The 25,865-nt window shown below is 37.1% G+C and overlaps 2 protein-coding genes across 2 annotated transcripts in view; both read right to left on the bottom strand.

The window, feature by feature from the left end:
* LOC142336427 (beta-soluble NSF attachment protein-like) overlaps positions 1-25,865 on the bottom strand; it is a 409,326-nt gene that overhangs the window by 35,363 nt on the left and 348,098 nt on the right. The window lies entirely within an intron of this gene.
* LOC142336423 (uncharacterized) lies at positions 8,847-23,775 on the bottom strand. Its single transcript, XM_075385253.1, has 10 exons — positions 22,496-23,775; positions 17,162-17,397; positions 16,538-16,825; positions 15,556-15,651; positions 14,742-14,971; positions 14,041-14,239; positions 10,707-10,821; positions 10,163-10,271; positions 9,591-9,764; positions 8,847-9,274 (listed from the first exon to the last, which is right to left on the bottom strand). The coding sequence occupies exons 1-10, from the start codon at positions 22,803-22,805 to the stop codon at positions 8,995-8,997; spliced, it is 2,037 nt and encodes a 678-aa protein (XP_075241368.1). The 5' UTR covers positions 22,806-23,775; the 3' UTR covers positions 8,847-8,994.

Genomic DNA, 25,865 nt, shown 5'->3' on the forward strand with positions numbered 1-25,865 from the left:
ATGCTATCCTTGGACTAACCATCGCCCATAATTCCTATATAACTTATATTAGTTAGCCCCATAGCATTTTGAATGATTTAAATTTAAAAATAAGTAACCCTCAGATACTCGAAATAGCCCTGTTTCTATCCTTTTATTCAAACAAAGAATTGACAATCAAGTAAGCTATTTCATTACTCTAGATCATGTTTTTACTTCTTAGAAATCAGTCAAAATTTGTAGTTTCGAGAAAATCTTCAAAACCGAGCCTTCCGATCAAGCTTTTATTTTAGTGCACCTAAAGAACATTAACACTCAAAAGCCGTCTACACTTTCAGTATATCCCACATCTATTTATTGGAAACATTTTTATTACCTCCTTGAGAACCAGTCAAAATGTGCCAAAATTATCTCGAGAGAAGACAATAAACTGATATAAAAATGATGTTCCATTTAAACCAACATTTAGTCAGGATAACAGACATCAAACTTTCCATCACTGAAAACGACAATTTCATTTCCCGTTCTTTAGAAATTCATTACATAAACAGTGACACACAACAAAAACCTAATCAAAATCCTTAGCTCTCTTTCACCCCATTGAAACTTTTTCTTGAAAATTGAAAAAATCCCTAAAGCGAAAACTGAGTCAAATAAACCCTCCAACCAATTTCAACGACGATACTATCTACCCAACTCCTCATTTCTAGTAATGAGAAATTCTTTCTCATTCAAATTAGTTTCCCCCCCCCCCCCCAAAAAATTCATCCCGCGCCCTTATCGTTAACTACCAAGCTGAATGCCCCATTTGCCTAAAGATTACATCCTGTTGGAAAAAACTGAACCCTTCTGACGGAGATCAACCACCCAATTTAGTTTGCCCCAATAGTAGAATAAATCTTTCCCGACACTTCCCAACAAAATTGCCTCCTTTGCCTCAGCCAAATTTATACAGTATCCCTTAGCTTTTATTATCAATGTTTTACCTGTAATCAAGTGAAGAAGTGTGTCACCTCCTCCACTCATCCTAACAAAAAACGTCATCAAAGCTTAAGGACATTTTGTGTGTGTGTTCCCTGTGCCAAAGGACAGAACAATTTCCCCTTTTGCTTGAAGATTAACCCCCAAGACATTTGGACAGAACCCAAACAATCCCCTTTATATTCCGATTTTTATCCTTTTTTCCTTCATCATCAACCTCTCTGTTGGCCTCCTCATAGAAGTCCTCTTCCTTCTCCTCCACTGATCACCTTTCAACACAAGCAGGAATAAACTGCAACACAAAAAAAACCAGCTGCGTGGGTTGTCGCACGGAGGGGAGCCACGAGGTCCAATTATTCTTTTCACCCCGGTGGCAGCTTCGCAAATTGAATCTGCACATAAGGTGTGATTGTATTTCTGTACTCCTGAGTATGATTTTGTTGGTACTTTAAAAAGAACAATTGTTTTCTTTCTAGCACAGTTAAATCTCATTCAAAGCCTATATTTGTAAATGTATTCCTGTTTATGTTTGACAAGATGTCTAAACGACTCTACAGCAACACTCCCAACGCTGCCAACAGAACAGTACGACCCAATTACAAACTGGATGAGTGACCTTGCACCATTCACGAAAAAAAACTGAAAGCAATCCACCCACGACAGCGTGGTAACATCAACAAACATCAACAACAACATCGACCCCAACAACCCAAAAAACAACCCAACCAACAGCAATCTCACCAGCATCCCTCACAAAAAGGAAACCTGTCAACGCAAAACAGGCTAATTGATGATGGCTTCCAAAAGGAATCGACTTCGCTCTAAAAACCCAACGACTGTCTCTTCAGTCCGAGCAAGAGCAACTTCCCCTAGAGGAAAATTCTCAGTTCATAACGCCGCTCGACTGCTCAAGAAAAACCAAATTTAACAAATGGCGGTTTGGGGAAATAACAACGATAAGGAACAGCATTACCAAGGAGAAGGTTACCATAGCTGCCAACATGCTTCCAGCATACCCTGGATTCTCCATGACCCACAAGATGAATTTATGGAGAATCAGAGCCAGAAACATTACAGAGGTCTTATGAGATAGCCCTCATAAAATTTGAGGAAAATCGAGCTAATATTTCTTTTGAGCAGCTCACAGCTTTTCCAAAATTTGACAATGCCGATTCTGCGACAGTAGATGCAAACACTGAAGAAAATTTTGATGTCGGAACAGTTGAACCAAACCCCAGAACAGCTGACAATGCCATCTTTCGAAAACAACTATGGGAGTCCGAGAATGCCCATATGCAACTTTTGTCAAAGATGGAACAAACGGAAATTTCAGCAAAGAATACCAGCAGAGAGAAAGAAGCTCTACGACGAAAATTGCTGATCTCAACGCAGACCCTGAAGATTCGATATGAACAGCAGAAGGATCTCATCATGAAGGCAAACCTGCAAATTTACGCAAACGGAAAGTTAGCGGACGAATTGAATGCACTAAAAAGTGAGAGAAAACCTTCAGGACAATCGAAATGTTAAAAACTTGATACTTTGATATTCAAACTATGGAATGACGGTCTCGGCAGTAAATATGAGTTTTGTAGCTGCTTTCTATAATTTATAAAAACTGATTTAATTAACAATTAATGGTTTTCTTTAAAGCTGTGATACTTTTGTTCACCCCGAATCCACTCATCTCTTCCACTAGTCTTCTAAAAAATATTTGATTGTGAATTTTAGTTTCACGTGTAGTTTAATTTCACCAAACTCAAATGCGATGATAATACGTATTGTTAATCTTAACCGTTGTCTAATAATCACTAGGTTTTCTTTAATATAACAATACTGGTGAAAACTATTTTTCGTGTCAATGAACTCAGTAGCACCTAGAGGCGCTGAAAGTTATCCTGATTTTTCACTCCTTGTAGTATCAATAATACATTACTAAAATACTCACCTTTACTTTTCGGTAAGTTATTTGCACAGTCTTTAACCTTTATCATTTTTTGTACATTTTATTATTGCAAGCATTCTATAGTAACCATTGCAACATTTATACGATAGAGCAATTTTCTCTTCTGTAAACCGGAGTGAGCTGTAGTATTGCTAATAAGATAATTGCCGCCGCAATTACCGATACAACAGAGTATAAACTTAGACTTGTCTAAACTGACGGGAAATTAAAAGTGAGCTACGCTGCTTGAAATGTGTTGAGTTAAAGAATACATTATGCATAGCCAATACTGCTGTGTATTATTTAATCCACTATTGACTAGGCTACGGCGGTCGGTTCATTGCCGCTATTGACACTAGTACTAAGTGAAGGATACTAAAGCTATCCAGTCCGCTCTTCACAGCAGCAAGCCTGAAACCAATATATGACTAAAGACGAGTATCAGTCGGCTCCACAAATGACGTAGGAATTAATTCGGAGCTAGTTACAAGCCTCGTGATTAATAGTCGTGTTGACTCAAGTTTAAACACGTACGAGCCAAGAGCATGCTGTTGAAGGAAATCTGCTCCTCAACTCAGCCAGCGCGATTCAAGCCGCTTTTCCTCAGCTAATATTTCTCTCTCTCTCCCTCTCTCTGCTCTAAGAGCATTCTACTCCGCTAGGCGCGAGAACAGTGCAGCAATTGTAAGTCTACCGATTTTCTAACAACTTAAACTTAGAGTAATATTCACATCCAGCAGTAAGATGGGTTTACTTACATTGTAAGCATATAGTGAGACTTATTCCAGCACTTAATTAAAGTCGCTTAAATAATATGGATTTAACTCTAGTGTGGTAATTAAGATCAAGCGAATAAAATCCCCACCACAAAACCTGTAGAAACTGTCTCAGAAAAAATGCATGAAACAAATAAAAACATGTGAAGGCGAAAACCAACTTTAATTCAGGACGTTATGGCCAAGGCCTTAAATTCCGTAATCCAATATCAATATGCCCTAATCTGTCTGCATGCTCCGTTCTTGGTCTGCTAAACTCAACACAAATGTGGGATCTTCTGTTTTTCTTCAATGTGTGATCCCTATTATTCAATCAACGGAATACAGCAACTTGATCCCAATTTGACGCGACCGAAACAAACTTCACTGATTGCTAAAGATGGAAGTGTTTTTTCTCCAGCTGGGTAACTATTTTGTGCTGAACGTCAAAGTCTTTATTCGAACGTGAAGTTACCACCTTCACATTAGTTGAAGAAAAAACTTCTGAGAAAATGAGACAGCTGCTATGTGATTTGTGGTCAAATTGCCTCTTGGACAAGACGCTTCAGGATTCAAACTGACGATTGCAACTCCGCTTCTTCTTATTTGAAAATCGACAAAATGTGGGTGACAGCGTGCAAGTTGAGGCGGTGGCCTTGAGCCTGTGCCTTTCTGTAACGCTTTCTATCTCCAAGTTGCTGTTTACGTCTCTGAATAAAAAGGGGTCATGTATCGGCCGTGTGGTGAATTTGACCAGCTGAAAAATTTTTCTACAGCTCATTAACAGAAACTTTGAGCCTGTTGCAAACAGTTTTGCTCAATTGACCATTTTTATTAGATGAAAATTTTTGGTGAAATTTTGTAGCCACAGTTGTCGGGGTATAAATTAAATTGACTGGATCTTTTTGATGATTTAAAATGAATGTCCGATTGAAAGAATCATTTTCCGAACAATTTTGTTATCTTGTCTTTTTTAAAACTTTCTTTTTTTGATAACCTTTGAACAGTCTAAAAATTATACAAAGTTCAACCTCCTAGTATTAGGTTAAACTGAACTTTTTAAAAGTGAACTTGTAAAAATCCTCTTACACCATTTAAAGCTTTTTTCGTCAATTTCGAAAACGAGAATCTTTTTATAGCATGGAGAAAAATAAAAACAAAACTTTTAAATAGGATAACAAAAATCCAAAGAGTTTTTCCAGTTCCCCGAAAGGGGTAAGCTTTGATTTCCGCTTTTTTGGGTGAAAATCTCTCCTGAAATCTTTCCTGTAAAAATCTCTCAAGTTGCTCACAGATCCTGGCGGGAATTGTAACATCCGCGATTTTTCCGATAAGATAACAGCAAATTGTCCAAAACACCCTACGGACAATTTCTTACGCCCCCACATTTCTTGCCGTCATCTATAAATTCCCGGGTTTCCTGCCAAGAAATGCGGGATCTTACTGTAGCTTGCCCTATATTACAATCCTCGCTAAGTTTCACGGATCTTTCCGACTTGTTTTCAGAGACCTTGTCGGGGAAATCTTGAACTTTATTAGGACTGCCGGGATTCCTTACACTGAGACTAAAACAAACTTCAACTAGATAAAGGTCAATCGAATTTGATTCCGCTAATCAAAGAGATTGGATTTGCTGATTGAAAAGTCAATTTGAGTCTAGTGAAGCCATCCTTGACCAAAAAAAGTATTCACGCGAAAAAGAAAACGTACTCTCTCGCTCAATAAACTTTAATAGGAAACGCCGCGCTTAATCAAAATAAAAAAATAGCGCAAACTTAAAAATCAACTGTTATTTGAAAAGAAATAGTATTAAAATCATAACGATTGCCAATAAAAGAATGCTTGAAGCACCATTTTCTCACTGGACCTCAAAATTCAGAAAAGTCACGCCACTAAACCACTCGCATTTTTCCTCTTCTTGTTTCGGTGTGACCACAATAACTACTCCAATTTGACCTCAAAAACTCAAATGGGTGAAAGGAAAAAAATGCCAAAAGAGTTTCGATGATAAGAAATAGATTTTGTCTTAACCGGAAAAATAGCCCTTCAAAAATTAGTATCTACCACCAGCAGAAGGCATCAGAGCAAAGAAAAATCTTCAGGTAAAAATAGACAAAAGCTAACCAATAAAATTAGAACGGTTCAATTAATTTTACACAGTAGAAATACTAATACAAAACAAAGCGTTCCTCCATTCAGTCGAGACCGTTACATTGCTAAGCCTCGCAATATTAAGCTAGCATTAATAGGCATAAAATATCTCAATTTGTTTTTGAATAAACTATGAGATGGAGGAAAAATGTAAAAACCTTCTCGAATTCTTAAAATGAAAACTCATAGAAAATAGCTGGCAGATTGCCAGAAAAAAGCCGCAATGGCTCCGTAGATCTACAGTCTCAAAAAGATATTAAAACAAAAAGACAAAAACATTTCATTAACTGCTGAGATGTTTCATTTTGATCAGGAATCTGTATAACTTATTTCATCTATTAGCTGCTCTCAAATAACTTTCAATTAGGGTGACACACATTCACTTGCCCTTATCTCTTTGAATTAAAGCAGAGAAAAGTCAATTTCAGAGTGAGGAATTCATTTTTGAGATTGAGGTAAGTCCCGTTTGACCAAAAACTTAATCACGCAAATGAACAAAAACTCTCTCCAATAAGAGTAAAAATGACTCCACGCACGCAATTCATTTGAACTTGCATGACCCAGTGAAAAAAAACAAATGGACTAATGTCGGAAGAATTGCTCTCAAACGACAGGCAGGTGGAAAAACATTTTCCCCCGCCGCGAATCGAACCACTGACCTCCCGATCTATAACCAGATGCACTAGCCATTCGGCTACCAGGCCCTTGCTGCAAACGACTTTATATTAGCAACAAGCTTTACTTCGGAGTGAGAGCAATAGAGATCACTCAAAACTGAAGAACGAAAGCGTGAAAAAGTCACCTGAGAAGTCAAAGAATAATCTAGAAGAAAAGAGCAAAAATGGACAAGCCAAATATTTGCATAAAAAAGAACAACACGTTTACAATAATTGCTATGAACTTCGTTCAAGAGCAATCAAAAAGAAGCCTCGAAGTGATTGTGACATCATACGGTCGTATTAAAAACCTTGACGATATAAAAAAATCCAAGAGAAGGCCAATAATAGCCCCAACTATCGCTTCGCGGCTATTATAAAAAATTTCTCTGTAAAAGAATCAAGAATCTAATTGAATTCGTGACAAAAATTAACTAGAAAGATCAGACAACAATAAAGTAAGCAATAAAACCAATAAAACGATGTAATGATTAAAATATAGCTGAAATAGCCTGAAAATTTTTTTAAAATGAAAACCTTCAAGTAGCTCTCAAACTCTCCTTCATTAACAAAAAGCTTTGACACGCTATCAGAACAGCCTGATATTTTTAATTCAGTATACTGCAAAATTTTAGACAACACAAAAACTTAAAATTAAAAAAACAACAACATTAAAATGACGCACGTGAACTAAAAAAAATGATTGCTGTTTCAAAAGCTATGAACAAAAACCGCACTATTCCCTCCGTTCTTCGAAATTGCTCACCGCAACAACTTTTCCAACATTTTGTTACACCGTGAACTTCGGTTTCCTTGCTCGCTCACTCATAAAAAACGGAAAAACAACAACTCTTCGAGTCGTGAAAAATACAGCCGCTATTAACAATTTAGATTACAAATCAAGCAAAAAAGTGAAAATTTTCCATAAAGAAGGAAGACGCAACTACAGATAGTTAACAATAGCTAGCTATCAATATGATCTATGAAGTGCTTGGTAAAAGTACTTAATCTGATTGTTAGTGGACTGTCGTAGTATTAGTAATTTGTGATGCTGCAAACATTCCTGAACTTTAATGTAAGCATAGGAAAAACCACTAAAATAAAAAAGTCACTGATCTAATTCCATTATTAATCAAACTCTACTGTGAGCAGACGCGATTTATTTGGAAAACCTAGTCAATGCCTTTTCTTCATGTCTTCTTTCACCAGTTCAGAAATAAGGTCTCTTCTATTTTGCTCTTCTGCTGCGCTGCACACATATTCCAACTCATTAACTAGTGCGGTATTACTCTACTATAATCACAACTTTCCTTAACTAATTACAATAATCAGTTAAAGCCAATCGGCCATATTTGCAGTTCTGGGGTTGAATTCTAGCTTATCGAAGTGTTTCCTCTCCATTTACACTCCTAGACACAGCTACCGGGACAAGATACTTAAAAGTAAAACGTATTTTAGCTCTTCAATAATGTAGGAACTGATTTATTTCCACTGGGTAGATTATGGCCCTCGCTACTTATTTTCACTACTTATCAATGATATATTTGTAATGGACAGTCCGCCCTCTTATTAGACTGAATCAGTGCAAACCGAAACATTAGTTTGTCAGCAGAATATATCAAAACAGAAACTTCGTTCCCGGGGAACAAGAAAGTTCTGTTAAAATGGTCAGAAGCTGTTAAGCTGAAATTTTTGTTCCACAACCAAGAACTATTTTTAGCGGCCAGAAATCTAGCAAATAAATTTCTCTGGCGTAACACACCAAAATTTCAGACTCCCATAAAAATTTTTCCAATATTTTATATAATTCCCATTAAGAGTTTTTCCAATGAGGAAACACTTCGGATGATAACTTTTAAGAAACAGTAACAAAATCAACAACTATATTTCAAAATCAGTTTTTTCCATATGGTGTAAATTTGAACATCTTCGGGAAAGAGTGAAAGGGGACTGACTCTATATGATTGACAACTATTTAAACAATTCACAGTTAATTGAGCTCTCGATTGGGCAATCAATACCCGCGATCTCAATATTTTTTAAATTAGCACTATTAACAAAATAAACAGAAGACATTAATTCGAAGGATGGAGATAGTTAAAGGGTAATTCACAATATTGCAGTCCTATTTCAAGATTTTTCAGTGAAGACAACCTTGAAAGTTATTAGAGATGAGTTCCCGGAAATTTTCATTCAATTAAAACTTGTCAACGTTCTTTTAATTTTTGGAAAACAACCAGCCCCTTCGATTATCAGGTTTTGACATTTCCAGCCACCCGACCAAGAACAAAAATCTTATACCTGAGTTATGAGCATTATTATAAGTCATATTTAGATATTGACCATTCATTTTATATAGGACAAACTTTTCTTATCAATCTGGACACAGAAAAAAACACAGAAGGTACGAAATAGGACTCTTTTTATGATCGTCATTTCTTTCGGATAAATTTATCAGGATTTCAGAACTAAGAAGCATCTTTGCGGTGGGGATGTATTTATTTGCGGGTGTCTTTGGGAGGGGGGCTTATACATATCCAGATCTGTAGGGACTGTGCATTCTGAGGTACTGGATGACAAGAGATGGTCCCCCAAACACTATCTCCTCGGGTAGCTGACTGAGAGGACAATTGTCGATTGACATGATCTGGAGCGAGGCACAGAGAGTGAGCTCCGCAGGCAGCCAGTGAAGGTTCATGTTGTCATTGATGTAGAGCTCTTCGAGGCGTTCCAAATTCCCGATTTCTTCTGGGATGGCGTTCAAGTTGTTCTCACCCATCATCAGTTTCTGTAGACTTGCCAGATTCCTGAAGCACACGATATGACAAGTCGCCACCATCATGAAAAGCTATCATTAGACTCAGAATTTAAATAATGCTAGGGATTCCCTGAAATGATTTAAGAAAAAAAATGAGGTAATCGGAAAGTATATCTGAGCTTCTTACCCGTCAACCCGTAGGGCACTTTTCAAAAGTTGAGCGAGCGAAATATTTGAAAGGCCAAACTGCACAGTTGAAGGAGTGTCTGATTTAGGAAAGTTTGATTAATTTTACCGGAGAGAGTTAATATATTCATTGATTTACAGTTACTTATACCAACAGATGCACCAGTAAGTTCACTAACCCTATTGACCTAGGTAGGGTCACCAGTTTGTTTGAGGTGAGCAGAAGTGTGTGTAGGTTCTGTAGTCTCTCAATCTCCTGTGGAAGTGTCTCCAACTGGTTCTCCTCCAGATCAAGCACCCTCAGTCTATACAAGTCTCCCAGGGTCTTGGGCACCTTCTTGATTTGGTTATTGCTAAAATGCACAAGTTTTAATTAAGTTATAGTTTTATTTAAACAATGTAGAACTACCGATTTCATATTCTCAAAATGGAGTTAGATAGTTACGACGGAAGATAAGAAGTTACCTATTATTCATTATTTGTCGCATTGGAATTCAAATCGATGCTTTAATGCCCCAATCACAAAGAGATAGGATTCGAAAACATTTTTCCGGCTCAACAAGTTAAATTTATCAAACGATAACAAAAGGTAGGGTAATATAAGCGATTGAAATGAGCTAATTTCACCAATGCTCTCGGCAAACAAGTCAAAATTATCTGCCAAATTCAAAAGACAAATTGTTGAGACTGCTTGAATACTTGTTTCCGAATGGTTGAATACTTGTTTCCGAATACATTAGACAATACAAACCTTAGAACGAGGACTTCTAATTTCTCCAGTCTCGAGATATCTTCGGGGATTTTCTCCAACAGATTGGTGCTGAGATTTAACTCCACCAATGACCTCCATGTATTGAAGTCTGAAGCAAAACAAAAGAAGTATTCAACATCTTTCTTCAACCTCAGTCACCTCACCTCTGAATATCAGGTTAAAACGTCGTTTAAAATGCGTCACAAAGCGATTTTATGATAACTCCTCTTTCTACCTGTACATATCATAGTATATCAAAATAATGTTGATGTAAGATACTTGTATAATTTAGAGTTACCGGGTGTCATTTTGAACAAGATATTTATATGGAGCTATGTTGCGATTAAAATGTTCTTTTTCAGTTCAAATAACCAACTGTTTTCAACCGAGCATCCAGAAATAATAATACCTTACCAAGACTTGGGATATACTTTTACATGCTTCAAATATCAACATTTTCTCGTGAACAGGTTTCCTATCAACGAGTGGCTAATTCAAAATGGCCACAAAAGACTTATCTTCAATGAATGGAAATAACATTTACCCAATGGTAGAGATTTGAGTTGATTGTTCTCCAAATTTAGACGAGACAGATACTCAGCTTTGCTGAAATATCCAAAGGGTATCCGAGTGATTTTGTTTCTGTCGGCAGCCAGCGTCTAAACAGAAGATGATAACTAATGAGTGCGATTTATAATTTCAAAGGACACCATAAATTCTCAAATATCAGTATTAAAGTCAATTAAAACAAACTACTTGGATCGGAAAATATGCCTCGATTCTGCCTCAAAACGCTTGCAGGCAGGGCTTAAGACTACTAATCAAGGTCGGTATATCCAAAATTGGAAAAAACTGCATTAAAAATAGCCTGCATTGAATCCCATATCTTGATATCATTGCATAGTTGCACATGTTTATGTTTCTCAATGGGAGATTCAGAGGCCAGTATCAAGACCAATAAGCATTAGAGATGTCAACTATGAATTATAACATCAAAGTTCAGGTAAATTTGGGCATCTAAAATTGGAATTTATGGCTTGATCCCCTTTCTATTTTTGATTTCGTTTTTCGATACTGACTCAGTTGATTTTTGATTATTTTACTGAGCATCTGCTGCTTAAAACAACTTTGAGTAGAATGAGAGAAGAGTGAACTAGCCCACAGAAGTGAAAAGATTTCACGTAAAATGTTGACCGAGCTGTGAATTAAGGTAAAGCGAAAAAAATTTTTGTTCGAACTGAAAGCTATAAGGATTAAAAAAAAAACGATTAAAAACTAGAAAAACGGTTTAAAAAATTATCAAAGTCAAAATTCCTGAATGTTGACAAAAAAGCGCTATCAAGAAAACGATTTACTGTTCAAACGCCATTTCTCAGTGTAACTCTCAAATCAATCCTCAAATTTGACTTCAAGAACTGAACTATTTAGTTTCCAGGAAAAATGAGGCCAACAATTTTAAATTTAATTTCTCATCCAAATTTACCGTATAACTTTTTTCAATTCGGATCCTGAAATCGAATGAAGGTTACTGATTATGGTGCCTTTTTCTGAAATGCAAGTAAATTCTTCAAACGCAGTTCTTCAAGAACATTCTATTTGATGTAGACACAAACACAGCCGCCGGATTGACGGAAATTAGCTTCAAGAGACTTCGCTGACAACTCGAATTGAAACAAGATAAAAAAACCATTTAATCGACAGCCTCTTATTTTTGAATTCTAAGTTTCAGATTCTTTTCGGAGCTCTTGCAAAATTCAGAATTATATTTAGAGGGGCCCAGATTAGGTACTCTTTAATTTCGATTAGTACATGTGTTCATTTATTTCGTTTAGTACATGAAAATATTCTGACACGATTGCAAAATCGAAAAATTATTCTCAACTTGACTTAGGATATCTCTAGTTAATGATACCTATATGATCGACAATATAATCAGAATAAGAAATACAAAGAAAAGCGAAAACCCCATGAAGTTAAAAACCAGTTATTGGTTCCAATTAAGCAATAGAATAAAAGGAGACTCAGAACTTAGGCGAGTGAGTCAGAAAAAAAATCAAAAATAGACAGAACAAGCAGAAATTTGACCAAATTGGCGAATTTTCTAACAATAACTTATTGCTACCAATCGAACCAGAAGACAACCAAAGCCACCGAAAACATTAACTGTAACCAGCAACGTCACTGTAGAACGGAAATATTTGAAGACCACAAAACATAGCTGACAGATTGTCAGAAAATAGCCGCAATAGCTTCGCAGATCTCCTTAGGTAACAAGCGTCTATTCAAATCCCACAAAACGCAGTAAAACATAACCGAATAACGTTGGGCGGATTGCTTCCAAACGAACGGCGAGCGGTTTGCTTCGTCAGTAGCTAGCCACGGTTTAGTGAGGCTAGCTTTTGATTAATTGAATGGGTGTGAGGTGAGCGCAGCGGGGAGGGAGTTTGGGGGTGCAACAAAGTGGGGGGACTTTAAGAGGGAGATCTTTGGCCGCAAGGGGCCCTTACGGCCTGGAAGATGTGCAGGGATGGGCATTGGGGGAGACTAATGGGGGGAGGGGGGATCAACTCTTAAGAATAGCCCTTCACACCATAAGTATGTCTACAAAACAGTTTCTGTGAATCACACACTTCATACTTGGAGACTAGTGAACTGAATGGCTCTAACAGATCTGAATGCCCGGTCGGCGCTACCTCTATATCCCGTCTCAGAGGACGAAAAAGCAAATGGGTCAGACGAAAAATCAGTCAAGCGATAATTCGCAGAAAAAAAGAGGACTAATATAATTGCTACAAACTTCGTTTGAGAGCAGCTAAACAAAACAAACAGCAACAAATTGCTAACATTCAATTAAAATTTAGAAAAAAAGCAGGAAAACCTGTAAATTGGTATAAAATTTACAATAATTGCCAGAAACCTTCGAACCATTATCTAAATCTTAACAACCCTTAAACTAACAACACAAACGAATAAAGTCAGGCGAATTTTTCTCAAACGGACTGGTGAAGTGAGGGGTCAACCGCCCGCTGAATCGCATAATTGGAGACTAGTGAGCTGAAAGGCTCTAAGAGAACTTGAATCCCACTGGGCGCCACTTGTTTATCCCGTTTTTGAGGACAAAAAGCCAAATGGGTCTACCGAAAAATCGGCCGAGCGAAAAATCGCATAAAAAGACCAAGCAGGACTAATATAATTGCTACAAACTTTGTTTCAGAGCAATTAATATTATCACAATCAAACTTCTAAACTTAAATGAATTATTCGACAAAACTGTTTTAAAAGACGCACGTGAAATTTTTCTACCTCACAGAATTTTTCCACACCTCAATTTTGTCGCTCTCTCAAAAACAGCGGTTTGAACAAAAAACCACTTTATCTTCGCTCAACTCTTCAAATTCGTTCAGCACCCAAACCACTACACAAACAATTTTCACGCGTATCGTTTTCTGCTTGAATATTCACTCCAATAAAAGTGATTAACAAAGGACTTTTCCAATACTCCTCTTCGAGTCGTAAAAAAGCAGAGCACCTAAATAATAGCCGTTGAGAGGCTGACGGCGGTCATTAACAAGACGATTTTGAGAGATAACTTTGAAAGACCTTACCATACACAGCAACCAGACAGACACTTATTTTTTATGTTGTCTATAACTATTCTTAAATATAACTATTCCTTCAAGTACCGTAAATCCAAAGAGTAGCAGCTCAAATTTCTCGATATGAAGGCCAATTTCTTTTAATCTCATGCACCGATTCCTTTCATTATTACCCTATTTTTTGACGTTCCTCGTTAATGGATTTTTTTCTAGCTTTTTAATATTAACAATCCTAACAAGATCATATCAAAACATCCCACCGTGTCACTTGTGTTCACTTACCGTCAATGACTTGTACTGATCGGGTTTGCCGTTGGGCAAGGCTTCAAAACTGTTTCTCGAGAGAACAACTGTGTTCAACTGTTTCAATGGCTGCAACATCCCATCCGGAAGCTGACAAATAAGGTTGTTCTCGATGTTCACTTCGTCCAAAAGGACACATCGCGAGAGACTGTCTGGGATCTCGGCCAGTCTGTTGTACCTGGAAAGTCAAGTTTGCTATCATAAACAATCCATAAGTACTGCCTGAGGTCTTCTAACCTGATTTGTAATATGAAAGAGCCATTTGTAATATGAATTTAGCAGCCAAGGGACACATACATAACCAAACGACCAAAAATCGCAAATAAACCTCCTTGTATATACGCATATGAGGGAGACGATTATTTACATGCTGAATTTCCAGTCAAGCTGCATTACTAATCACGTCACTGCAAAGGCTCAATTTATTAGTTTATTGGGAGCTATCTAGCAAAATCAGGTTCAATGAGCTCGAGAGTACCTGCCTGAAATGGATCATTTACAACAGTGCTGTCGGGCATGCTTCAAAGAAATAATTACAGCTTCACGCCGTGTTAGATCAGCGACATTTTTTCGTAAATTCACAAATTCAAAACTCAATTTTCACAAGTTAACCAGTTTACTGTTTGTAAAGGCTTAAATAGCTCAGATAATTATTTTTTTCTATTGAGTGAATTACTCACTTTAAGCCGAGGCGTGTGAGCTGTGTGAGTTTTCCCACAGATGCAGGCAGACTCTCCAGCTGATTATGAGGCAATATTAAAGAGTTAAGCAGGCTACAGTTGCCAATCTCCTCTGGGAGCTGGTTCAGGTTGTTCCTGCTCATGTCTAGGTTCTGCAACTTTGTCAGTTTTCCTATCGTAGTGGGCAGGGAGGTCACGTGGTTCTCTCGGAAGGCCAAGGTGATCAAGTTCTAAAAGGCCATTTATATTAGTCATTTGCATATACACACAAGAAGCACAATAGTTTCACAAACACCAAAACCGAAGAAAGCTAAATGCAAGCGGATTTTTCAAAAAAAAAAAAATTTTCAACAAACTAATTTCAGATTTAAAAAACATCAGTTCAAATTGAAACACTTCGAGACTGCTCACATCGAGATATCACGATTTTCTCTTAAAGACTACTTCCATAAAAATTGTAATTTAAAATCTATTGAAAATGGAGGGGTGTGGGGGTCCAACTCTAAAAACCGCCCTTCACGCCATTAGTATACGTCTCCTAAACAGTTTCTGTGAATCGCACAATTGGATACTAGTGAGCTGAAACGCTCTATGAGAACTTAATGACCTATGGGCGCTACCTGTTTTGTTTTTGAGGACGAAAAGTCAAATTGGTCAGACGAAAAATCGGTCAATCAAAAAATCGCATAAAAAAGAGCAACAGGACTAGTACAATTGCTACAAACTTCGTTTGACAGCAGTTAATAATGCATAGATGTTCTCCCTAATGAATCGGGTATCAATGGTGAATTGATGACATAGGTCAACAACATACCGTTAGATTGCCAATTGTTTCGTCGACAACAGTGATTTTGTTGAAGGACAGGAGGAGAGTCTTCAAGGCCGAGAGACAGTAGATTACGTTGGGCACCTAAACACAAAACTGATTAAGCGCACTTCTGATTAAGTAAAACTACGAAGAAACACTACGGAGGGTAAAGAAAGAACCAATTTATCCGAAGACTTCATAATGCCGCCGTCAATGGACCCAATCAAGTACCTCGGACAGGACAGAAAAACAAGGTCAGAAAACCCACCATAGCAAAACATAACCGACTAACATCGGGCGAACTGCTTTCAAACGACCGGTTGGCTTCGTCAGTAGCTAGACACGGTTTAGTGAGGCTAGCTTTAGCATAATTGAAGGGGCGTAAGTAACCGCAGCGGTGGGGTGTGTGGGGGGGGGGGGGGGGGGGGGGGTAAGGGGTTCACCGGGGGCTGATGGGGTGGCAACAGTGGGGGGGGGGGCAACAGTGGGGGGTGTCAAGCTCTAAGAACCGCCCTTCGCACCATAAGTATAAGTCTCCAAAACAGATTCTGTAAATCTCATACTTGAAGACTAGTGAGCTGAAAGACTCTAAGAGCACTTAATGCCCACTGGGCGCTACCTGTTTATCCCGTTTTTGAGGACGAAAAGTCAAATGCGTCAGACGAAAAATTGGTCAAGCGAAAAATTGCATAAAAAAGACTGACAGGAGTAATATAATTGCTACAAACTTCGTTTGAGAGCTGTTAAACAACCATTTCAGGATAGTTTAAGGAACAAAATTGCCAAAAAATTTAAGGGTTACGAGACCCAATGGTGAGTTTACAGCTACAGAAATTATGATTTCTAAGTTTTTAACGTTGAACAGAAGCACGTTATTGTCGTATTAACTAATAAATATCAGAATAACAATCATTTCTCAATTTTTGTTTCAACTAATTTAAAATTTTAACCAATCAAAACCTGGCAGAGGATTATGACTGTGCCGTACCTCTTTGAGTCGATTATGTCTGAGATCGAGCACGGCAAGAGAAGCACTCAGTTTGCTCAGCTCAGGCGGCAGAGACACGATCAGATTCTCACTCAAGTACAGCTGCCGCAGTTTCATCAGATGAGAGATCTCACTGGGCAGGGTCGTAAGTCTGTTTGACATCAGCAGAATAGTCTCCAACGTTGCCAACTCCTTAATCGAGGACGGCAGGGCGTTTATGTGTTCCTTCCGGACGTCAAGTCGCGTTGACTTTTGCTCTTTTAGCTTGGAGAACAGGCGAGGAAGGTCCTTAAAATAGGTAAACTTGAAAGCAATGTTACAAATCAAAAAATGCTTAAGAATTTTTGCGTCCTATTTTAATCCTGATTAATAGTCAGTTCCTTGATAGAAACCAATTTTCAAACTAGAGAATTTGCAGAAGCTTTCCGTCAATGAAACGATAAATGGTGTTTGAAAACAAGTGAGGAAAATCACGCCATGTTTAAAGACATTTCTAAGGATGAACCAAGTAACGTCGGGAAACATTAGTACTCAGCTCCGACAAGTATTTGAAAAAATATATATAGCTATAGCTTTTTGAACAGTACCTGTAATAAGCAAAGCTTTTCAAAAAAGTTTTCTTACGACAGAAGCAGTAGATTTCTGTTTGCTAGCTTTTCTGGACGTCTTTGGCAACTGTTGCTTTTCAGTTCCATCTCCAGGCACTATCTTCACCTTCTTATCTTTGGCAACTTTTGAGTTGGCCTCTGCTCGTGATCTACTGCCATTTATCATGGAGTTCGGCAATGCTCCATTCAGAGCTCCACCTGGCGCAGCACCACCTGGACCTAGCGGTATGCTACTGTTACTGCCTGTGGATCCTAAATACTCGAACGCTCTTTTCACACTCAGAGAGGGCATAATTTGTGGCTACTATTTATGAAATAAAAAGGAGAGAGGAAATTTGTCCTTCCAGGGCCTGACATATGGCAACTACAAAAATTGAAGGACAATAATTAGACCTACAACTAGAGTACTTTGGCTGTACTTAATTTGCCTTCAATCATTTGTCAATTTACTTAAAGCCCGATCCAACAACCGATACTTGAACATAAGGTTTAACTGTCAACAGTAAATCTGAAAACATTTACTGGGGGAGGAAGTATATACTTGGAGTAGGTTTTTGTTCAATCAATTGTTTCATTTAAATTAACAGTCACACCTTTCTCATAGTTGAATAAATAACAGGCACAACTATTGATTTGATTTGCTTTGTTTTTCTGTTACATAACTTCTTCCATTCAAAATCGAATAAATGACAGAAATCAAAAACAGTCATTTGGTAAAAATTTCAAAATATTTTTTAAATGAAAACCGACTAACATCGGAGGACTACAGGCGGGATAATGTAATTCAAACGGGAGGCAGCCTAAATAGTTTATGGGTACAAATAATGCGGGTTTCATACCCCGACCTCCTGCCTACTAGGCAGAACCATTAACCATTGGGCTGAAACGCCCTGATGCTAGCTTAACCGCGTTTTTGCATTTGATTTACAAACAGACTTCATTTCTGAATAAGAGCAATTTCAGTCAATTAAAAATGAAGAAGTCAAGCGTGGAAAAGCCACTCAAGGAGCGAAATTGAAGGAATTATTTAGAAAAATTTTGCATAAAAAATACACACGTTTACAATAATTGCCTCGAACTTCGTTCGAGAGCAATTAAAAATTTTTGCTTATTTGAAAAAAAAAATAAGTAATTAAAGATCGACATTACTGGAAAAAGCAAATCAATTAGATGGCAACAGCTGTGACAGTGCAATGAGAGAAAAAGTAGTTTATGCAAAATGAAACATGAACCGACTAATGTCGGAAGAATTGCACTCGAACGACAGGCGAGGCAATTTAATTCAAGGGCTGTAGCCTAGACAAATTTTTCTGTATGGGTGAAAAAATAGTTAACCACGATGGGATCTGAACTATGGACCTCCCGATCCCACACCAGATGCACTGCCCACCTGGTTGTCAGGCCCTTTTTGTTGGTACGCTGCAATCGATTTTATTTTAGCAACAAAATTTACTTCGGAGTGAGAGCAATACAGATCACTAAAAAAATGCGGAACAAAAGCATTAAAAAGTCACTTGAGAAGTCAAGGGATGTTCTAGAAGAAACGCGCAAAAAATTTCGAGCAAAGAATTTGCATAAAAAAGATCAACACGTTTACAATAATTGCTTCGAATTTCGCTCGAGAGCAATTGATAAATTTAAATTAATCGATCTAAATATGAAAACTGTAATTCCAGATCATTGAGCTGGATAATGTAGGCCCAAAAAAGCATTCGTCAAAGATGCATCAAAATATGTCAGCAGTTATTAAGGTAGTTCTTCTGACAAATACGAACAAAATGAATTAAAAATGGGCTGAATTGACGCCAATTTTAACAAAGCCAAATCGAAAAAAAATTTAAGAATTGTAATGGCGAATGTTGGACCGCACAAATAAGCAAGCTTTGCATATTTGACAGAAAGTTAAAAAAAACCTGTTATGAGAAAAACTAAACAAATATTTACGAAATAGAGCAAAATTTGAGCATGCAAAAAATTTGAGCAAGTAAAAAAAAAGCCTAAAGCGGCCAAAAGATCGAACACTTTGAACCTCAAAAACAAAAAACAAAATTCGAAAACCACTCTGAATAGCATTCTACGCTCCAATATTTTCCAATGACACCACTCATATAAAAACAGTTGAGGAAATAGTTTCTCTTGCACTAAATTGGATATGAGTTTATGAACATTCGAAGTACTAATTCAGAGTTTCATACACAGAAAACAAAAAGCAAATAAATACATGAACCAATTAATGTCGGAAGAATTGCTCTCAAACGACAGGCCGGTAGAAAAATATTTGACCACGCGGGAAATTAATCGAACCACTGACCTACCAATCCCTACCCAAGAAAAAAAACGCAAAATGGTTAATCAAAAAATTTGCATAAAAAAGACCAATACGTTTACAATAATTGCCAGGAACTTCGTTCAAGAGCAATTAAACAGTCCACTATTCTGTTTGATAAAGAGGTGAAAAGATTGAAATACAAAGGGCGCTTAATTATTGTTTCTACGTTTCGTTCTAAAACTTCGCAATATTTTTGAAAACAAGATACCTTGCAAGATACAACTATTCATAATTTAACGGTTTTAACGGTTAAATTTAACGGTTTGTCTACAATTAGATAATTTGTTTCAAATTCTTCGTCTCTTTTCACTTTTCGAAAAACTACAACGGCTTCTTGGGTTAAACTCAGTCAATTGGTTAAACTAACAGAAAATTAAAGAAAAAACACAATTATTTTTCAAGAATCTTACAAGTTGTATAAGTCTACGACATGTTGTCTCAAAACATCATTAGGGATCAAGGTTTTTTGATACACAATCTGGTTGACTTTAAGCAGGTAGTATATTCACAACCCTCAAAATTAAGTTTTGTCTTCAATGTTTCGGCTCTTTTGTGTTATTGCCCCCCAGCCTTATATAGCCAGTCTAGTTGCACCCCAAAAATATGTACCTTTTGGTCTTTAGAGATCCCTTATTTCAGTCATAATAAACTGCCGGTACCAAATGTATGAAATGCAAACAATATGCTATAAGTGGGGGTGCAAATGGACGTGGGGGGGGGGGCAATAACAGAAAAGAGCCAATGTTTCTTCCACCACTCGAAAAAAAGCAACCAAATATAAATCATATCACATCATTTATTCGATTGTAAATTCAACAATCGGAGGAACAGAGTCAACAAAATGATTGTACAAAACAGTGAAGATAGTAAAAAATATTTCGATGACTTTTAAGCTAGCACATTTTGCTTTTTCTTTCAGGCAACAAATCGACTTTTTGTAATTTATGAATTTTCTTAACAAACATAACCAGCAGATTGAGATAGATTATCTGGAACGAAATAGCCTTGCGTGCAGTATGAACTAGATAGAAACCGATACAGAGATATGTTGCAAAAGTTATCCACGCCGCTCAAAAATCTATTCAGCAAAAATTGGAAAAGCTTAAAAATTTCCTTAAGGAGCTTTAAGGACCTAGGCTGGAGCCTTTTTTATTACACATCTGAGTTTCTTTGACCTCAAACTATTCGAAGTATACACAAAACCTTAAAGTGATTTTATTGAGTTAGATAAGTCACTTATGATCAAAATCTAATGACGCAAATGACCTAAATTTGTTTGCTAGAGTGAGTAAGAAATGACTCACGCGCGCAATTGCCGTTTATGAGAGGAAGAAGTCATTCAGAAAACTCTACGTTTTCAGCTTTGCCGTGCGAACAAACGTAAAAGAGCGCCAGACGACGAAACAAAACATAACCGACTAAACGTCGGAAGAATTGCTCTCGAACGTCTAGTGGGAGCTCTAATCAATTCCAACCTGCTTCAGTCGGGGGAGGGAGGGGGGTCTAAATGGAACTAAGAAGTTTAATAGTAGGCTTCAAATAACCACATTAGAGTTTAACATATACCACTGTTAAGATTTAAAATGAAAAATTACACCAATTTCGGCGCACTTTTCATTTGACTTTTAGTATTAAATTGCCGCCAATTGAATTCAGCTGCTAGAAATTTTGATTGAGAGAGAATTTTAGATCACACAAAACGCAAAAAGTCAAGGGCGTAAAAGTCACTCGAAAAGTCAAAATTGTCAAGCGAAAATTTTGGATAAAAAAAGACTCACGTTTACAATAATTGCTATGAACTTCGTTCAAGAGCAATTAAAAACATAGCAGGGAAAGTTCTGACTTGCAACTCAAAAAATTTGCCATTGAATAAACAAAAATTGATCTAGAATGGACTATGAATGGATCAGAAAAACCATTCAGAAAAGAATCGAAAAACTGTAAAACTGAAGTCAAAATTTCATATGTGAACAAAAATCCACAAGCGAGAAATCGAATTTTTGTTCAAACATCATTTTCTCACTCTACTTTGAAATTAGATTAAATGAATTTTCACGCCGCAAAATCACTAGCTTTTTCGCTCAACTTCCTGTTTCGATGTCACCAAAATTATCACTTCAATTTGACTTCGAAAATCATGAAAATGTGTGAACAGATCTTGAAAAAAAGATAACTTCCCAATACATTTCAAATTCTTTGAATTGTGAAAACCAAGAGCACCACAATTCAGCTCCGCTCAATTTACAGCTTTGCAGCTAAACTGAAATAGAAGAGAATCAACAAATCATCAAGTAAATGAACAAAAATACAGCTTGAAAGCCAACTATGATCTAAAGAAGCCAACATATCTCAACCAAAGGGGACCAAAATGAATAAAATTTGCGAGACAGAAAGACAGAAAAAAGACACTGAGATGAATTAACTCCGAAAAAAAATCAGATATAAATTTGCCGACCAATTTTCAGCCTAAACATCTAAATCAAGAGAAATCCATAAAATAATTGATACTGATGCAAAGATGAAAAAGATATAATTGAGTAGAAATTTTTCGAAAAGACCTAATGTATTTTTAGCTCATTTATTTCTTGAAAAACCCATATCAAACCTATCGAGCAAAAACAATAGAACGTTACCCGGCCACTTAATCGGTGATTATAAGTAAACCTTAAAATGTTTTTGAACCAAATTAACACCTGGAAAAAGATGCCAGAAAACAACGAAAAATTCAAATATTCGACGTTTTATGGGCTATTTAGTGATACCACCCAGAGTTCTCATAAAATATACCGATCGCTCACAATTGACTCATACCGATCGGTCACAGACAAACTGAGCCAATAGTACATTCCAATCCACTCTGTGGGTTCGGAACATTTCATGAACAGGAAACTCATGCATACTAAATTAGGAAGACTCGACAAATGATCTTCAGGTTTAGCTGAAAATTAATCTAAATCCAGGGCAAAAAAAAACAAGTCATTTCTAACTGTGCATGGGAGAATGTATAAGGTCTTTTAGTACCTTGAGGCGTTCCAAGTTGATCCAATCCTGCTGCGAAGGCACCACTAAACGACAACGCCCCATCCTCACTACACCTGGACACATCACAATCATCCTCCTCGTACTCCAACGAGTTCTCAAACTCGTCATCAATATAATTGTACTCTTCCATTGATTCGTTCAACAGTCGATACGACTCTGGGTTCTGTGGAAATTGGGGCGAATTGGGGTTGAACTGCGGGTTTCCAAATTGTTCTCCTGGTTTTATCGCCTGGCTATGTTGTGCTCCACTAGTCGCATAACCCTGTGGGTGTTGTTGATAGCCGGACATAATCAGATACAAAAAACCCGAAGACGTTAAAACGTCAGGTATGTGAATACCACACTCCCAATGACTATTCTTAACTGTGCAATACCAGAAGTAATTTATTACGTCTAAGATGAGTAATCGTGTGATCAATTCTTGTCAAAAAAAACTAAGCGACCCAATTAGCAGTAAATTTTACAACTACTAATCGCTCTCTTTCTATTCAGACAAAAGACCCAAAAGGGTCTGACTAATACTAATAGCTACTAGCAGTATAATGACGTCTACATAGATGCGATAGCATAATGATGTTTGAGGTCTGATTCAAACTGAAAAGAGACAGTAACTAAATGCGCAAACACCACAAATACGTCGAGAAACGGACAAGTTTGACGCAAAGTAATGTAAAGTGTTAGCGGTAACTAATTGCCACAAAATCACCGACTGACTTAACGTCAGTAAAAGTTGTGAAGTAATAAGAATAATAATAAGTTAACCACTAAATTCAGCTAAGGCAATAAGGCGAAAACAGCTATGTACGGCTCTCAAGTGCAATAATGGTAAATGCTAACAAGTAGCAAATTTACGTGGCATATAGTACAACAACAACAATATTTCCACTACCTAATTATTTATGTGTTTACTCTAAACGGTAGTTAGTAATGGGAGAAGGAATAAGGCGTAAGCTTCTTTCTTCTCTTTTCTTTCAACTTGCAACTCTCTGCCAGTATGGCAGGCAATTCCTCCAATTTGAGCTGGCTTCGCGACTGTCTTCACTAGCGCTATTCAATTTTGAAAAGGTTGCAAGGCGACGCCGCTTTGAAGGAGAGAATTGAGCGGGTATTGAGGAAGATTGAGACTGGAAATTGGAAAGCGGGTGGGGGGAGGGTAGCGAGGAAAAAGAGCTAAGCGGCTTTGGGCATTTATTGACTTCGCTCTCCAATAACCACAACTCATCACCCCCTATCTGAAATTCAACCATGTCCGCTCAAAATTAATAAATAGCTTAGCAAACTCTACAAGCCACAATATACACACAACATTACCCCGTAGCACTCTTTTATGATCAAATCATCAAAAAATCATCACATTTTGAACCCTCCTCTTTTCAGCTTTTTGCCCCCTTTTTTGTAAACTTTTTGTAAGTGGTAAAAATTGGTTGCAACCCAAATTTCAATGTTATCACGGTAGGCGTGAACGTTCACTCAATCATTGAAACAAATCGATATTTACAAGTATAGCCACTCGAATTGAACAACATGGAGACTATTGATTGCACATGATTTTAGCCAAATTTGATTTCGCGCCCATTGTGAAAGCAAAAGGCGAAAACTTCCTTTGATTAATTCAAGATCTCCAAACAAATACACTTAGCAAACACATCAGACGTTCGTTGATTTTTTTCTCCGCCATAAAATCTCCATTGTTGCCTTTGTTGGTCTGCTCCCCTTATGAACATACAGCTGAGGATATTTATTACATAAGTAATAGAATCATCATTAAGAACTCATTGTTGATATTAAAATAAAGAGGATATCATTGAAAATAACAATTAAGAATAAATGGGGGTCTTAAATTAGCAGAAAATGATGAAGACAAAGCATAATAGTTTCGATAGAAATTTTAGAACAGCAGCATCGATAAATCAATGAGATCAACATAAAAAAAATTGGACAGAGAATATAGAAAATTTAAATTGATGATTTTCTTTAACTAACTAATATAGGTTGATATGTCTTTCGCATAACTTTTTGAAAGCGTTCACATATTGCGCCCCATTAATATTCGCTACAGCTTGTTGCCCTTAAATTTTGACCCATCAAAGGTCATTTATAGGAGTGAAAAACTGCATTTGATCAATACACATGCACATAAACTACATAGTAAAAGCTACAGAGTGGGACAAAAATCAACCCACAATCAACTTCCAATACATTACGTCATCAAATTCAAAAACCTTAAGTCCTGTGGCACTGCACGGGCCAACAAACGGTTGTGCCAAATTGGTACAAAGAAAACTTACAAGTGTAGGTTAATAATAGCATAATAGCATCACTATTACCATCATATCTAGTATTTCAAAGACAACTATGATTACATATCTCTTACGTAAATTACATATCCTTACATAAATTGTCACCTGTATTAGATTCGCGTATCCATTAACACAGAAATAGTCAAAATAAATTAAATTAACAAAACCGACTAAGGTGGGGCGCATTGCTCTCAAACGAATGGCGAGAGGCTGTCTGTCAGGAGCTAGCTGCAGCTAAGAGTTAAGATTAAGCTTAACAGTATGCGTGTGTGTATGTGTGTGTGTGCGTGGTGGGGGAGGGGAGTTGAGTAAGTGCGTGGGGCAAGGTTGGAGTGGAGAGGTCAAACGCTGAGAACCCCTCCCTCATACCATGAATTTGTCTCCTCGACAATTTCAGTGAACCGCACACTTAGAGACCACTAAGACGAAATATCCATCAGACGAAAAATTGCTCGTAGCATTAAAAAGACTACCAGAACTAACATAATTGATACAAATTTCGTTAGAGAGCAATTGTTTACGTGTTGTATAATATGCTGTACGTGCTGTATAATAATAAATAAAATGCTGCCTTTCCTATTCGATCAATTCGGAATTTAACAACGTGCGTAACACATTACCAGAAAAAAAACTTATATAGTTTTGTTGAACTTAATTAGAGAAACCAAACAAAAAAATCAAACTTCAAACTTTCGAACGGATTAGAGAAATCTTGTTGAAATCAGATTCTCGCAATCAATACTGACTTTATAAAAATGCCCTGCATTTAATTTAAATAAGACAACACCCTCGATTGATCTTTACTCCTCCAATTAAATGGTGAAAGTTATTTTGAGGGCAAGGCAAGCGTTAAAAAAGCTTTGATGGTAAGGATTTTGTTTGATTGGTAAGGAAACAGAATTTTTGACAAAAACCGAAACAATGTCAAAAATGGCACTGCTCAAATGGTGACGGCAGCTATCAGTAAAAAAAACAGAAAATAAGGGCAACAATAAAACGCTGTAGTGATTAGAATCATTTAACCGGTTTTAAGCAACTAAACCATGGGG

The sequence above is a fragment of the Convolutriloba macropyga genome, chromosome 3 (genome assembly GCF_964194025.1).
Source record: "Convolutriloba macropyga chromosome 3, txConMacr16.3, whole genome shotgun sequence".
NCBI lineage: Eukaryota > Metazoa > Xenacoelomorpha > Acoela > Convolutidae > Convolutriloba > Convolutriloba macropyga.